General features: G+C 40.3%; 2 protein-coding genes across 3 annotated transcripts in view; one reads left to right on the forward strand and one right to left on the reverse strand.

Moving 5' to 3' along the window:
- Positions 1–1,755: 1,755 nt before the first annotated feature.
- Positions 1,756–8,617, forward strand: LOC116716235 (uncharacterized). 2 transcript variants are annotated; one of them, XR_004338418.1, is made up of 3 exons: positions 1,756–2,045; positions 2,193–8,368; positions 8,516–8,617. XR_004338418.1 is itself a non-coding variant. In XM_032557156.1 (2 exons), the coding sequence occupies exon 2, from the start codon at positions 2,338–2,340 to the stop codon at positions 8,005–8,007; it is 5,670 nt and encodes a 1,889-aa protein (XP_032413047.1). In that variant the 5' UTR covers positions 1,756–2,045; positions 2,193–2,337; the 3' UTR covers positions 8,008–8,509. The 2 variants fall into 2 exon arrangements, 1 of the variants encoding a protein (XP_032413047.1); XM_032557156.1 differs by lacking the exon at positions 8,516–8,617 and having other exon boundaries at positions 2,193–8,509.
- Positions 8,618–10,882: 2,265 nt separating this feature from the next.
- The window catches only part of adamtsl4 (ADAMTS-like 4), a 46,019-nt gene continuing 39,657 nt past the window's right edge, over positions 10,883–17,244 (reverse strand). Inside the window, exons 13-17 of the mRNA XM_032557167.1 lie at positions 16,467–16,640; positions 16,205–16,384; positions 14,927–15,106; positions 13,747–13,894; positions 10,883–13,671 (exon numbers count right to left, since the gene is read on the reverse strand). Of these exons, the coding sequence (XP_032413058.1) occupies positions 13,541–13,671; positions 13,747–13,894; positions 14,927–15,106; positions 16,205–16,384; positions 16,467–16,640 (813 nt within the window). The 3' untranslated portion in view covers positions 10,883–13,540. The remainder of the gene's footprint in view (positions 13,672–13,746; positions 13,895–14,926; positions 15,107–16,204; positions 16,385–16,466; positions 16,641–17,244) is intronic.

Below are 17,244 nucleotides of genomic sequence, written 5' to 3' on the forward strand. Positions count from 1 at the left end.
CCGGTGTCCCTCCGCTCTCTCTAGGCCCCTCCCCCTTCATGGCTTGCTTGTGACGTAACATCAAGGGACCGTCAATAAACATGTTTACGTTGAAAACGCGAAAACACGCGGGAATCTTAAGAGTTGTTGAATATCCTGTTGATAAATCACATGGCTGGTCCGAGCCTTATCAGATTTTTAGTTTTAGTTTACACCAGTAAATCAACACCAGATGCTTTATCATTCCAAAGTTACTCGATGTGTGAAAGATACCTATCATCGTTAGCTTAATTTGTAATTAGCTTACATCATACTAGTGTTTAAATGGTTATTTATTTTAACCTTACAGGAGCAATAAACTAAAAAGCAATTATTTGGATTTTTGAAATGCAGAGTGGTATTTAAGTGTGCCATATTAGTTAAACTATTTGAACATAACACTAGCTAAAGTCCAGTCCTTCTCCTAAATCCAGGAAAGATGCTTCCAACATATCTGATTCAGGAGGGGCATATCTCCAGCTGTACTAAACCAGAGTTTCCAAATTGATGGCTGATTAACATGTTTTTGCTGAACTACAATCATCTGAATCAGGTGTGGTAAATCAGCATAGCATCTCAAACAGGGGTCTCAACCTTCAGTCCTGAAGAGGTGGTGTCTTGCGACTTTTATATGTTTCCCTGCTTCGGCACACCTGGCTCCATATTAGCTCATTAGTAGAACTTCACTGCATTCTCGTGAGGCACTTTCAACATTTAATTAAACTATTTAGGTCCAAGGGAGACATCTAAAAGTTGAAGGATTCTGGCCCTCAAAGAATGTAGTGTGAGTCCACTGATCTAAAATATGCAAGGCAGTATGCCCTGAAGACAGATGTTGAGATATGAAGTACTTGCTCTTAAATTGTCTTTGTTTTACAGTCCTCTCAATGCTTTTTTCCTCCAACCTAATTTTCTTTATTGATCTTATTTTTGAGACCGTCAACAGATGTTTACTTGAAATAAACACTGTAGATAGCGAATCCATGTCAAACTTTTTATTTGAGTTACTGTAGTAATAAGCCGCATGTACTTAATATATTTGTAACATTTTAAAGATTTTTTCAGTTTCTCAGACTTTAGCGGCTATTTGCTGGGATGAACTTGGAGGACGGTCCCTGGGCAACACGGTGCGCGAGCCGCCTATTGTTCTCGCCGCGAGCCCTGGCCTTGGTGCTGAAACGCCGCCTCAGCGCGCCGCCGACAACGATCACGCAGTCACGACTGCTCCACAGCTGTTCACGCCCGAGCCCCGAAATCACGTTCACACCGTCACTGAGCGAAGAGTGTGACAGAGGGTAGAGAGATAGCTCGGGGACGGAGTTGGCCTACTTTACGCGCTGCACTTTGGGTACAAAAAAAAAAAAAACAGCAGACATTGAGAGTGCTTTATGTACTGCAGGGCTGCCAGCCATCCTTCAAGATAAGGAATTATTCTAATTGAGACTTCAATTATGTTTCTTAATAATGAAAATTCTGCTCCACATTTGCAGTGATTCCGCTTAAATATGTTTATAGATAGTAAAAGCCAATAAACAGATAAAGGTGCAGATGGATGTTGTGAACACTGACAGAGCGAATGAAATCATCTTCATCATACACAATTAAGTACAAAGAAAACTGAATAAAGAATAACACTGCAAGAAGATTGCAAGAGTTAATATGCTCTGAATTATATAATTCAACCTCTGTTCCTGCATTTTCTCAAAATATCAGCAAGTGTTACTGTGTTGTCCTTAAGACATTCCTATAAATAAGTAAGTTCATAAGGTTGAATAAATAATTCTAAAAGTATTTCATTGTAATTAAAATGATTGCAAGTTGTTTAGACAAACAATTTATGCTTTATATAAGTTTTTATAAAGAATGCTTTATCGGTAAATTCTACTTCCGGTTCCGGTTACCTACTTCCGGTTCCGGTTACGTACTTCCGGTATTCCGTTTTTGCTAAAAACAAAGGTTCACATGCAAGAGGCAGCATGGAAATGTTATCCGATGCCATCCACTCTGAATTATCATGCAGGAACGCCGTAAGTTACATCATATGGCAGTTTATACTGTTTAGTTGGATGTTATTGTTGATTTTCCTGTAATGTTATTTTAGCGAACTTGAACCACTTAATTTGGGCATATATCTCTTTACATGTTGAGATAGAGTATATTTTCTGTCATTTCAGTTTTCACCACATGTTCATGAAGACAATTAAACAAGCTGCAACTGAACTCCAGGGTCTTCATTTGTGGTTTAACTCGGTGTCACCAACAGCTACGTTGAAAACACTACAGTGAAAAGGCGGCAATTGATTATTCTCCACGATCAAAATGGCATCCAGCAACAACTCTGCATGCAGCCGTTCTTCTGGATCAGCAGTAAGTGCTACTTACGCTCGAGCTAAAGCAGAAGCTGCTAAGGTGAGAGCATCTTATGCAACCAAAGAAGCACAGTTAAAAGTTGAAAGAGCACAAAGTGAATTGGAAAAAGCTAAAATAGAGGCAACATTGGAAGTGATAACATTACAAAAGGAAGCTGATGCTGCTGTGGCTGAAGCCCAAGTGCTGGAGGAAGCTGAAGCAACACAAGAGGAGCACGACAGGAGAAAAGCTCTGTCAGAAAAGTCAATATTAGAACGTACAAGTGAATACGTACAATCTCAAATGGGCATAATACAATCTCCATGTCCTGAAAAAGCACCAACCACCTTTCGCCCACGAGTAAGCTCACTCGATACATTTGTATCATGGCATCCTCACGTTGAACACAGTGTAGAGCCACAACCCATCAGCTCTGAACAAAAGCTCACTAAGGACAATGTTGCTGCCCTAAATATGCCCAGTCAGACTATAAGTGAAATGAAACAAAACGCTCACTTCAACCCAACTTGCTCACCGTTCACGCCTCACCGCAACACCCCAGCCAGCATTTCATACCCAGTTGAGCCATTTGCACAATACATAGCAAGACGAGATCTGATCACTTCGGGCCTTTACCAGTTTGATGATAGGCCAGAGAATTATGGAGCATGGTACTCTTCATTTTGTAGTGCAACAGCGGATGTTCACCTAAGTCCCATTCAACAGCTAGATCTCATGACAAAATGGTTAGGGAAAGAGTCGAGTGATCAGGTAAAACGCATACGCTCAGTACATGTCAACAACCCTACATTGGCTCTACATAAAGCATGGGAGAGACTAAACGAATGTTATGCGGCTCCTGAAATAATCGAAAAGTCACTCTTCCAACGATTGGACAGTTTTCCAAGAATAACGGTCAAAGATAACATCAAACTGCGTGAACTAGGGGATCTACTACAAGAGATTGAAAGCGCCAAGGAAGATGGCTACCTCCCTGGCCTACAATATCTGGACACTTCTCGTGGAATTAGGCCTATTGTTGAAAAGCTCCCACACGGTCTTCAGGAAAGGTGGATGTCACATGGATCTCAATATAAAGAGGAAAATCGAGGCTGTTTCCCACCCTTTAAGTATTTCTGCCAATTCGTGTGCAAAGAGGCTAAGAGACGCAATGATCCAAGTTTCCACCAACAATACGGCCAAACACACTCAAGACCAGAAAAGGATTCAAAGAACTTTTTCTCTAGTAAACCTATTACTGTACACAAAACCAATATCTCTGTCCCCAACAACGACTTTAACAGGAACTGCCCACTGCATAATAAGCCACACCCACTCAAAAAATGCAGGACGTTTCGGAACAAACCACTCACTGAAAGGAAGGCCTTCCTCAAAGAGAAAGGAATATGCTTTAAATGCTGCTCTTCAGTCACTCATCTTGCAAAGGACTGTAAATCTGCAGTAACATGTTCTGAATGTGATAGCACAAGCCACGATACAATCATGCATCCTGGTTCTCCAGCCCAGATCAACAAGGCTCCCTCACTGGCACAAGAGAATGGCGGGGAGGGAGAAAACAGTCCTGACACAGTTGATGTCATAACAAGCTGCACAGATGTGTGCGGACCAGGTCAGTGGGGTCGTTCATGTTCTAAGATATGTCTTGCGTGGGTGTACCCTTTAGGTTGCAAGAACAGAGCAGTCAAAGCTTATGTAATATTAGATGATCAGAGCAATCGTTCCCTAGCCAGGCCAGAGTTTTTTGAACTTTTTGACATTAAAACTGAACCTTTCTCCTACAATCTCAGAACATGTTCTGGTGTGGTAGAAACATGGGGCAAAACGGCTCAAGGTTTCCAGATTGAGTCACTAGATGGGTCGGTAGTTATTCCTCTACCCCCGCTCATTGAGTGTCAGGACATTCCCAACAACAGAAGTGAAATCCCAACCCCTAGCGCAGTACTTCACCAGCCACATCTTCAATCCGTAGCAAAGTACCTCCCAGAACTAGACCCTAAGGCTGAAATACTCTTGTTACTTGGGCGAGATGTTTTACGGGTGCACAAGGTCAGGCAGAGGGTTAATGGCCCTCATAATGCTCCATTTGCCCAGCGTTTAGATCTAGGATGGGTTGTAGTAGGGGAGGTTTGTCTGGGTAATCTTCATAGGCCGACCGTCAGCACTCTAAAAACAGTTGTCTTAGAAAATGGTCGCCCAACAGTTTTTGAGCCATGCAACAGTCTTCTGCAACTCAAAGAAATGCCACACACGAATAGACTGAGTAAAGCACCTGAGCAAGCCTTGGGACAAACTGTTTTTAACCGGACGGAAAATGACAATAAACCAGCTCCTTCAATACAGGACGCCATGTTTATCAAAATAATGGACAATGCTATGTACAGAGATGAGGACAACAGTTGGGTCGCCCCACTTCCGTTTAAAGAACCTCGCCAGCGGCTGCCAAACAACAGAGAACAAGCACTCACAAGATTCTCATCCTTAAAACGCAACCTAAACAGAAAACCAAGAATGCAAGACCAATATGTGGCCTTCATGGGAAAGATCTTTTCTAATGGTCATGCTGAGTTGGCACCCCCACTGAAAAAGGATGAGGAATGTTGGTATCTTCCGACATTCGGAGTTTATCACCCACAAAAGCCAGATCAGATCAGAGTTGTTTTCGACTCTAGTGCTCAGTACCAGGGTGTCTCACTTAACAATGTCCTCCTTACTGGCCCTGATCTAAATAACACACTCCTTGGTGTTCTTCTCCGCTTCCGGACTGACAGCATTGCAATCATGGCAGATATACAGCAAATGTTTCACTGTTTTATGGTGCGTGAGGACCACCGTAACTTCCTCCGTTTTCTTTGGCATAAAGACAATGATTTAAACAAGGAAGTTATCGATTATCGCATGAAAGTCCATGTATTTGGCAACTCACCATCTCCTGCTGTTGCTGTTTACGGACTTCGCAAGGCCATCAGAGTAGGTGCAAAGGAATATGGTGCTGATACTGTCAAGTTTGTGGAGAGGCACTTTTACGTAGATGATGGCTTGGTTTCTGTTCCTTCTTCAGCTGAGGCAATAGACTTGCTTCAAAGAACACAAGCTTCACTCGCTGAATCTAATTTGCGCCTGCATAAGTTTGTTTCTAACTCACAGGCAGTTATGCAGGCCTTCTGCCCAGAAGACTGTGCAGCAGTCGTTAAAGACTTAAATTTAAGTGGGGAAGAAATACAGTCCCAGCGAAGCCTTGGTCTTATTTGGGAAATGACAACTGACACATTCACTTACTCAGTAGCCGACACAAACAGACCATTTACCCGACGTGGTGTTCTCTCATCCGTCAACAGTGTCTTTGATCCCCTGGGCCTATTGGCACCAGTCACAATCCAAGGAAGAGCTCTGCTCAGAGAACTCACTTCTGAATGTTCAGATTGGGACACACCCCTTCCAGAGGACAAACAAAGTAACTGGGAAACATGGAAGAATTCCCTTCAGGACCTAAAGGAACTACATGTCCCTAGAACTTTCACATCTACTTCTCTCAGTCAAGCGACGCATAAAGAACTGTGTTTATTCTCAGACGCATCAACCAAGGCCATAGGGGCCGTAAGCTATTTAAAGGCAACCCAAGCAGATGGCAAGGTTGAGGTTGGATTCATAATGGGCAAGGCAAAGCTAACTCCCCTGTCAGAACCAACCATACCAAGACTTGAACTCTGTGCAGCAGTCTTGGCAGTGGAAATGGCTGACCTCATTCAGGACGAGTTGGACTTACATTTTGATGCAATACACTTTTATACCGACAGTAAGGTGGTGCTAGGCTACATCTGCAACGACTCTAGAAGATTCTATACATATGTCCACAACAGAACACAGCGCATTCGCCAGTCGTCAAAGCCAGAACAATGGCACTATGTGCGTACAGAGGAAAACCCAGCAGACCATGCGTCGAGGTCATTGTCAGCAGCTCAGCTAAAAAGGTCAACTTGGTTCACCGGACCATCCTTCATCCGCCATCCTCCTGCAGAGATACCACACGTGAGTGAAATCTTTGATTTAATCGAACCTGACAAAGATTCAGAGATTAGGCCAGAAATCAGAACTTATGTTACTCACCTCCGAGTACTCAACAGTGAACGTTTCGAGCGCTTTTCTACTTTCAAGTCCTTAGTCAGAGCTATAGCAAACCTTATCCACATCGCAAAATCTTTCAATGGGACTAATCCAAACAGCAAATGCAAAGGCTGGCACAAATGTCACCTCCCGCGAACTCCAGAGGAGATAGCTCAGGCAAAAACTGTCATCCTCAAAGAGACACAAAAGGCTCACTTTGAAAAAGAACTTTCTGCCCTTAATGCTGGTAAGCCAATCTCAAAGCAGAGCCCTCTACAAAAGCTCAGTCCAATCCTGCAGGATGGTCTCATCTCTGTCGGTGGCCGACTCAAACACTCAGAAATTGAGAACTTGGAAAAAAGTCCATTAATTCTCCTTAAACACAGTCACATCTCTCTCCTGCTCACTCGTCATCACCACGAGCTAGTGGAACATCAAGGCCGTCATCTGACGGAAGGAGCCATCAGGGCTGCAGGACTGTGGCTTTTAGGGTGCAAAACACTTGTCAACTCAGTGATCCACAAATGTGTAACCTGCCGCAAATTGCGTGGGAAAGTAGAACAACAACTCATGGCGGCTCTACCACCTGAACGCCTAAAGACTTGTTCTCCTTTTACTTATGTTGGCCTCGACGTTTTCGGGCCCTGGACTATTACTGCCAGACGCACCAGGGGCGGACTAGCTGAAAGTAAGAGATGGGCCATTATGTTTACCTGCATGAGTTCAAGGGCTGTCCATATTGAGGTAATCGAATCTCTAGACACCTCCAGCTGCGTAAATGCCCTCCGTCGCTTCTTTGCTCTAAGAGGTCCCGCCAAACAGTTGTTGTCAGATCGGGGCACCAATTTTGTTGGGGCTTCCAAGGAACTAGGAATGGACAAATCAATGCAGAAGTATCTAACAGAGCAAGGTTGCAGCTGGGAGTTCAATCCTCCACATGCGTCTCACATGGGAGGTTCTTGGGAGCGCATGATCGGAGTTGCCCGCAGAATCCTGGACTCCATGTTGCTGCGAAATAAGATACAGTTGACTCATGAGGTGCTATGCACACTCATGGCCGAAATAACAGCCATCATAAACGCAAGGCCACTTGTCCCAGTGTCGTCGGATCCAGAGAACCCCTTTGTTCTATCCCCATCGATGCTCATTACACAGAAATCTTGCCTTCAACCTCCACCCGGAGACTTCTTGGATAAAGACCTTTACACCAAACAATGGAGACAAGTTCAAGCTCTTTCCAACCAGTTTTGGACACGCTGGAGGCATGAGTATTTGCCCACATTGCAACAAAGACAGAAATGGACTGTATCATGTAGAAACCTTCAAGTTGGTGACCTAGTTCTGCTAAAGGACGCGCAAGTTACACGCAACAGCTGGCCCATGGCAAAGGTTAATGCAACATTCCCAGGCAAAGACAGTCGAGTAAGAAAGATCGAGGTAAAGGGATGGAGTCAAGGTTGTGTAAAGACATTCATGCGACCAGTTACAGAAGTTATCCTTCTCATGCCAAAGGACTGAATGTTTAATGGATTGTTTAGTATAGTGGCCTCATTAGTGTAGTGGCCAGGCGGGGAGTGTGTTGTCCTTAAGACATTCCTATAAATAAGTAAGTTCATAAGGTTGAATAAATAATTCTAAAAGTATTTCATTGTAATTAAAATGATTGCAAGTTGTTTAGACAAACAATTTATGCTTTATATAAGTTTTTATAAAGAATGCTTTATCGGTAAATTCTACTTCCGGTTCCGGTTACCTACTTCCGGTTCCGGTTACGTACTTCCGGTATTCCGTTTTTGCTAAAAACAAAGGTTCACATGCAAGAGGCAGCATGGAAATGTTATCCGATGCCATCCACTCTGAATTATCATGCAGGAACGCCGTAAGTTACATCATATGGCAGTTTATACTGTTTAGTTGGATGTTATTGTTGATTTTCCTGTAATGTTATTTTAGCGAACTTGAACCACTTAATTTGGGCATATATCTCTTTACATGTTGAGATAGAGTATATTTTCTGTCATTTCAGTTTTCACCACATGTTCATGAAGACAATTAAACAAGCTGCAACTGAACTCCAGGGTCTTCATTTGTGGTTTAACTCGGTGTCACCAACAGCTACGTTGAAAACACTACAGTTACCGTTCAAACCTATAAAATATTTACAAAATGTAAGTAAAACTTTGAAATGATGATAAACATATAAAATATTTATTAACAAAACAAGTCTAAACAGAGCAACTATATGCATTACTCACAAATACTCAAAAATGTACATTTTATCCCATCATTTTTTTTTTATTTTTTATACAAAGCTCTGTATAAGAGACAAATTTTAAAAACCATTACTCTAGAACCTAACAAATCTGCAATTTGAAACATTCCCTATTTCAGTTTCTTGAAGCTTGCAACCCAGCTTTTTCAGAAGACAAACCAACAGCACATCCAGCTTTCCTATCTTCGATGTGTGTGTGTGCACCCAGAGTGGGGAGAAAGAGAGACAGAGAGATAGTTAGAGAGAAAGAGAGAGAGAGGGAGGCTTGCGAAGGGTTCACTAGGTTCATGTTAATGTATTGCTAAAGGTCACCATCTGCTGGCCTCCCCTCCTTCCCTCTGTGAGCCTGTGTCCTCCAACATATAGCCCTAACTCTACACATGCAGCCTTTCATGTATAAATCCCATCACAAGGGGGTTCCCATGAACCCATCGCCCAGCAGGGCAGGGTGCTATATGCCCGCTGAGCCCAGAGGACCGCGGCGGCTTGCACCGGCAGCAGACTGCACGCAACCAGACCTGTTAAGCCTCCCTGCATGATGAGAAACAGGAAATGACAACTCACACAAGTCTGTGACACGAAGACAGGGGAGGAATACGAAAAACAGCTTCTTCTTCTTTTTTCTTTTGCCAGTATTCAGACTGCAGGATTTAAAACTAACCAAGAGTCCCACAGGAGATTTATGGGAAACATTATAACCAGAAATTATTTGTATGCTTAAAGGAATTGTAAAATCGGAGGCATGTTGAAAACAATTTAATTATAATCAAAAGTCATGCAAATAAGCTGCTCCTTTACAAAGTTTATTTGTATTTTGACTTGACTATCAAATGAGTTTTAATATCAGTCAAGGATACAAAACTATTTACATAATTATGAGGAAAACGAGTATTCAAAGCATTCTTACCCTGTCAGGAAAAATATAAACTTAGGACTGATTACAGACATGAAACATTAAAAAAAAAAATCCCTTAAAAATAACCTATATGACCGCAAAGAGTAGGCTGGAAGATCTCCTACTTTTTGAAGATCTTTGTTTGCTTCACATTTGACAAAAAGCAACTTGACAATCCCCAACAATGTTGGTAAAATATTGTGTTTGCACCTCTGTGTGCATTAAGTGAAGCTGCCAGACATGGTGGTGGCAGTGTGATGGTACGGAGCTACTTTGCTGCTTCCAGCAATTAATGAAAGGATTGATCCTGCTCTCTGAAGGAGCATTGACAAACCTATGCTCAGTTGCACTTGGGTTATGCAACAGATCAGCAATCCAAAAAATAAAGGGTTTGGAGGGGCCGGTTTTATATTTCAGATCCTGTGACAGAAAATTAAATTAGTAAATGCTTGAAAACCCTCCAAAGTTTCTGGATTAAATTAATTCTGCAAAGAAGAGTGGGGCAACATTTCCCCACAGCAGAGAAAAAGACTCGTTAACATTGTCACTGCCATCCAAGCCAACCTAGAATCAGGTCAGTTTGAATACTTTTCTCTGTTAATGAATGAAATCATCATTTGAAAACTGCATTTTGTTTTCAAAATGCAGTTTTGAAAACAAAACTGCATTTTCTTTGAGTTATAACCTGAGTTATCAGAGATAACAGAGTTATCAGAGATAACCTGAGTTATCAGAGATAACTCAGGTTATCTTTGTGTGATTTTAAAACTAGTCTAATTTATCTGAAATATTTAAGTATAATTAAAAAAGTAAAAAACAGTAAAAATAATCTGCAATGGGGCAAATATTTTTTTACAGGAGTGTTCAAGAGGCATTTATTTTAAATGCTTTTTTCAAAAATATTATAACAACTTTTGTGTAATTAATATGCCATTTGATTCTTTGTAATATAAAGGAATTTAAGGTACAAACATTTGCAAAAATAATTTTCATCAAAGCGAAATGTGTTTTTCTTCTCAGCTGAGAGAAGGGAAAGAGAAATGGGAAAGTTGTTTGAAAGTTGATATATAATATATTTTTGCACATTTAACAATTTTACTAGAATATTGAAAATAAGCAACCAGTCTGTAGGCAAAATGGGAGTAATTTACAGACTCAATGGTGCCACCATTTGGACAAAAGAGGTACTCCTCCTTCACAGCACAGGAATAATTGTCACACACCTCTTTATTTTTCTGTTATATCAGTTTTATTTAAAATGAAACTTCGACATATACATTTCCCACACTGTTTTATGATTTTGAATGATAAAAAATGTCTGTATAGCAATAAAAACATCCTGAAAAACTCTGATGTAAGCAGAAAAAAAAATCCTACAGCTCCTTAGGACAGAAAATAAATTACACTTTCTTCAGATCATAGATAAATAACTATCATTTTTTTGTGGTTGTACATATATAAAATGTAATTTATACTACAAAGGATTAAAGGCAAGAATAACACATTCAAAGCCACAGCCGTACACACACACCCACACACACGCAGCTCAGTCATAATTGAGGCACACCATTATGTCACTTATTTATTAGTTAGATATGGGTATATGAGGAGCGTAACGGCACGCCAGATAACTAACATTAAAGGATAAATGTTTAAAAATAATTACAGACATTAAAACATATCTGACAAATATACAGATTCCTCTTGTTTGATGGGGCGTGAGTTTGTGTCACGTTGGGAGGCGTGGGAGGTAAAGGAAAGGGAAAGAAGGTACTCGCACTTATATACAGAGTTTGCATCTTTGATGTGCAAAATATTGAAATGCATAAAAAAGAATTTGATCCATGTCTTATAGTGAGAGTGCTTAAAAGACTATTGCATGAAAGAAAGCAGCTTTTTAAGCCTCACTGAGATTCTGAATTCATCATCCTCTCCAAAGAAGGTGATGAGATGCAGAGGTTTACAGCAACAAGTTGTAGAATAACATATTATACAGCAACTTGCAAAGTTTTGTCACATTACAACCAAAGTCACAGTATTTTTATTGAGATTTTGTGTGATAGACCAACACAAAGTGGTACATAATTGTGACATGGAGGGAATAAATTCCTTTGTAAATAAAAATCCGAAAACCTCTTTGCTCTGATTCCCCTAGAACTCATTTTAGAAGACAATTTAGGAGTAATTTAATTTAATATAAATCCAGCTATTCTGTTAAGTACTCAGAGGTTCGTTAGAGAACAATAGTGAATAAACTGCACCATGGAGACAGGTCAAATATTAAGCTATATGGAAATTTTTAAAGCAGGGTGAGGTCATAAAAGTATAAGCATTGGAGAAAAACTAACAATTCACACCCTTGAACATCTCGTCCACACTGTGAAGCATGGTGGTGGAAGGATTCTGCTGTGGCCATGCATTTCTTTAACAAAAAGGTGAAACCTGGTCAGAGATACTATTTCACAATTATGTCCTGCTTGGTCTAGCACATAAAATCCTGGTAAAATGCTTTGATATTTCTGGTTGTAATGTAACGAAAAAAGTTCAGAAGGTACGAAGATGTTGCAAAGCAGCTCAAAGTCCAAAACAAATTGTGCATTTGATGCTGTCAGAAAGGGTTTTATGCATTATCAAAAACTAACCTTACCTTAGAAAGTAACTCAATCAATCTGTATGGAGTGATTTATGTTGCAGAACACATTCTGCCCCAGATGTTTTAAGAAGTTACTTCTTTTTTCTTCTCTTGTAGCTGATGTAGCTCAGTCATTGTTTGTTGATGTCATTGTTTGGAAATATAAAATACAAATAAGTGGAATAAGTAATTATTAGATAAGTCCTTTCATCAGACTTGATATGAATAATTGAAAGTTCTTGACAGATCTTCAGATTTGTTTAAAAAAAAAAAAGAGAAAGAAATGAACTGCAAACATCAGTCCTCACATATAGGCTGTTTTTGAAAGCCATTGGGTTCCTTTTGGAAGCAGAGAAACTCACAATTTAAGCAAAGTATGTTGAGGGGAATCATTCTGTTTGGATTTTAGTAAATTAATTATTTAGAGCAGATTTTTTTCAAGCGTTTTAGACATTGCTAGAAGACAACTCAATTATTAATCAGGGAAAACGGCACGATATGTCACAGTAAATAACAAAAACCCCACCCCCACAAAAAAACAAGAACCTGCTCTGTCATAACATCTGTGTAAATTATCCATCGTATACATGGAGACTCCCATCCACCTTTCCATTGCCTTGTATTTGGTCACTTACTGTCATGCTTACCCCACCCCTTTGGTTCGAACTGTCCAAGTACTGAATAGAAGGACACTTTAAGAAGTATTTTTTGGCAAACAGGATAAAAGAGCTTCAACATGTAAAGTAAAATCCTTCTAGCTTTGCGGGAAGCAATTTCATAGCTGCTACTCTAACAGATCTACTGCATTTATACTGCAACACAAGATTCTGAACAGTAAATCCAATAATATTATAATATTTTATTTACATTTGCCATGTTGTGAATTGGGAAGGATGTTAAAAAAGGTAAAGTTAGCTGCTGAAGCGTCTATGTCCTCAGTGAGACTGTTCCACTACAACCTGACAGTCACAGAAATTAGTGTAAATTACAGCAAGCACCAATGGTGCATCATTTACTGCAGATAGAAGTCAAGATAGCTCAGAGGAAGGAGGTCACAGTTTGTCACATGTGACTGAGTACTAGTAGAAGGAATTATCTGTTCTCACAGTGTTTTACCTGAAAAAGTCAGGAGGAAATAGCTAACTGTTTTGTGGATGCCACGTCAACCCTGGGCTGTACATTCCTGCAGACTCATCCTTCAAGAGTGATCACTTGTCTTGACCTTTACCCCCTCCTCCGGTGAACTGGCTGCTCAATGCCTCTTGGCACGCAGGGCGCTCTGTGTGCAGGAGGCGCAGCACGCCATCTTGTAGTAAGAGTAGACGCACATTCTGGCTTGCACCACCATCAGGCAATTATCACGCCTGTCCCGACAGTTTTTATCTGCAAACGGAGAGAATTAGGGACAGGTTAGAGCGGATAAAGACCAGAAGATGCGTGACTGCATGAGTCACTCACCTGCAACTTGCGGGCCGCAGGGTATGGTGTTGCAGATCTGTTCCTGCTCAGGTTTGGTACTGGGATCGCATGCTAGGCTGTGCTCTTTGTCTGGTGTTAGACAGCGAACCTCTCTCACCTGTAAGCCTTTTCCACATGAACGAGAACACTGACAACAAAAAACACACACATGCAGAGTGAAAATCATAGACTATCAATATATGAGGAATAATGAGGTTCCTCATTCTATTACGAACCCACAAAGCAGCACATGTAACAATCAAGTTGAGAAAATGCAAAAGGTTTTACAAGTAAAATTCTGAAAAGTGTGGCTTCTATTTGTATTCAATCTTCTTTATTTTAATATCCCTAAATAAAATCTTGTGCAACCAACAAAAGGTAATGTACTTCACAAATCTTGCCTTTATGGAAGAACAAAGCCATTCAGACCAAAATGAGGCTGAGCAAAAAAGGTGGAGGAAAACTAACACTACATATCAACCTGTCAACTCTATTCTTACTGTAACACATGGTGGTGGCAGCATCATGCTGCAGGGATGCATTTCTTCAGCAGGAATAGGGGAGCTGATCAAAATAACAGGAAAATGGATGGAGCTACAGGAAAATCCTAGAAAAACTGACCTAAATACAGTTGGAGCTACAATAGTTAGAATAGTTAGAAGGTATAGATCTAACACTGTCATAGTGGTAGAATGGCCTAGTCAAAGTCAATCTGCAGTCCTGAAAACAGGTGAACATTTGAGGCAAAATAGAAAAGTGATATTCAAAACGTTTTGTATCCAATCCAACTGAAACGGAGCTATTTTGCAGACAATTAAATTTTAGTTTCATGATGTGCAAACTCCCAAAAAGTTTTTTGGGTTTTTTTTACCATTATTCACATTTCTCTACACCACTATGATTAACTTGTGTTGGTCTTGTAGCAGCAGAGTGGCAAAACATAAATACAGTGAAAATATGAAAGAGAGAAAAAGAACCAGGGAATACAATTAGTCCCAGTCCCTTCGCTAGTCACAGTAAAGAAGTCTTTATATTCAGCCATTTTACAAGAACCATTAACAACTAACATCTTCTCATTGTAGGGTCACGTCTCATCTTTTACTCCAGTGATGTCTGCACTGGCAAAACAAAACAAAAACATCTATAAATAAATCTAAAACATGTTTTGTCCGTCTCTTACCGCGCTCCATTCTGTGGTGAACCACTGAGGCCGGCACTCCGCCATGCTGCACTCCTGGACAGCTGCAGGCTTCTCCAGATGTGCGCACTCAGTAGACGGCACGACGGTAAAATCATTGCCCAACTTCTGAACACAAATGATTTCCCGTCGCTGACTTCCATCCCCGCAATGGACATTACACTGAAGAAATACCTCACATTAGTCAAATATTAAAGAGATAATAGAGTACAATTCTGTTTTCCTCCAAAAGCCGAGAAACATAAAATGTTAACAAAATCACAATTATTAATCTTTATTTCACCAGTTAACAAAATGGTGAATGCAAACAGTTTCAATTTAAAACGTACATTCTTATAAAATAGAAACTTAGCATCATGAGTTTAGTTTTCAACGCTGAGAGCTAAAGGAGGCAAATTTTTACGAGTTCTTTATTTAATTGTTCAGAATCCCTTTAAGTTGCATTTTTCACACCACGAGGCACAAAATGTTTTAAGTGAGGTGAAAATCTAGACTTTCAGCATCTCTGACCAAGTAACAATACATTTTGCTGCGAAACAAATGATAAATACATCAGGATAATCCCACTGTTTATAACAAACACACCTAAAACAAACCAGATGTTTCCTCTCTGCTTTGGCCTGGAGGATGTGAAGTTTAGAAATGTTTCCCAAGGAAACTGATCGTTTCGCTTCATCCCTAACACGACAGGACATTTTTATTATTTTTTTTATCCTTATTTGTTGCTGAATATGCAATTTATCAGATTTGTTGGGGTTCTTGTAAAAATTGACATTGATTTTTGTCCTTTATAACATATATCAGCATTCTTCAAAGTCCAAAATGAGAAAAACTGCCGAAGATGAATATTGTGCTATATCAATGTGTTTCGCAAACATCTGTGAAGCAATAATGTATTCGGTGTTACATGCTGAGATTTCAAACATTTTCTATTTACATACGTTTGGGTTTCCAGTCACATTTGACAGCATAGATGGCAGTCAAATTCACTGCTCCTTTTTTACATGAAGAATATTACGTTCCATTTTTTTGATTCAGCATCATTTTGCAGTTTTCATCAATACAACAGGTTTTCACATTGATGCTGTCATCTGTGTCACCTGACTATGACTAAATCCACTAATAAATTTAATTATTTAATGTCTCACAGTGTTACAAATTGCTATGTATCCTTTTATACATGCATTAGAATTTTCAATTGAAGAGCATTAGAAATATATAAAAATGTTTGACACAAACATAGCGGTCCATCCATCCTACCTCTGTCCAGGGGCTGCTGTACCACATCTTCACTGGCACACAAGGCCCCTTATTACAGGCCTTCAGTTCTGCTGGTTTTTCGGCAACACAGTCGCCCCCTCCTCCTCCATCTCTCACCCCTCCCCGGGTGAGACACACCACTTCTCTCTTCTGCACCCCAGGGCCGCACTGCGCTGAACACTGAGGCCACAGAGTGGGAGACAATGTTGAAGGTTACAGCGGCGAGCGTACGTGTTCCTCCATTTCTCTGTGTGCTACTCACAGTGTTGGACCACTCGGTGAAGTACCAGTTGGTGACGCAGGGCCCCATGTTGCACTCCTCGCTTCCATCTGGGCGGAGCCGAGAGTTGCACTCGTTGTCGTTCACAACGCTGCCCTGATCGCTGAGGCAGCGCACGCTGCGTGTTCTTCTTCCCATGCCACAGTCCACAGAGCACTGATGAAGAAATCACACTTTGAGTTCACTTGGATTGTTCCAATGAGTCATTATGATGCCATTCAGCTCTGTTCTCGACTAAGAGCCTGCCTTGATTTATGGTGCGATACAGTGACATGACGGCTATGTCACGATATAAATGTTTCATATCAGTTAATGTTGATAATTATTGATTAGTTTTTTTGTCCTGATTTATCCAGTCTTCACTCCACATTGTTTATTTTAAGCAGATATTATGCATGGTGGATTTGTTAGTTTGTTTGTTAGTTTATTTGTACCCCCATTAGCCATTGCCGTGACAATGGCTACTCATCCTGGGGTCCACATCATAAAAAAACCCCATTTATTACAAAAACAGTTACACAGACTTAATATAACATTAACAACATAGCATATTGGTTTATAAATGTACAATTATAACACATTATGTAATAAAATAATTAAATAGTACAATCGTAGCAGAATTATGACTCTTTATTTAATCAAATAATTAAGCAGGGCTCTTTAGTGAAACCTTGCATTGTTGCAAGTTGCTCGACAAGTTGTTGCTAAGTAACCACAAGTTGCTCAACAAGTTGTTGCTAAGTAACCACAAGTTACTAAA

Source organism: Xiphophorus hellerii, chromosome 3 (assembly GCF_003331165.1).
Source record: "Xiphophorus hellerii strain 12219 chromosome 3, Xiphophorus_hellerii-4.1, whole genome shotgun sequence".
Taxonomy (NCBI): Eukaryota; Metazoa; Chordata; class Actinopteri; order Cyprinodontiformes; family Poeciliidae; genus Xiphophorus; species Xiphophorus hellerii.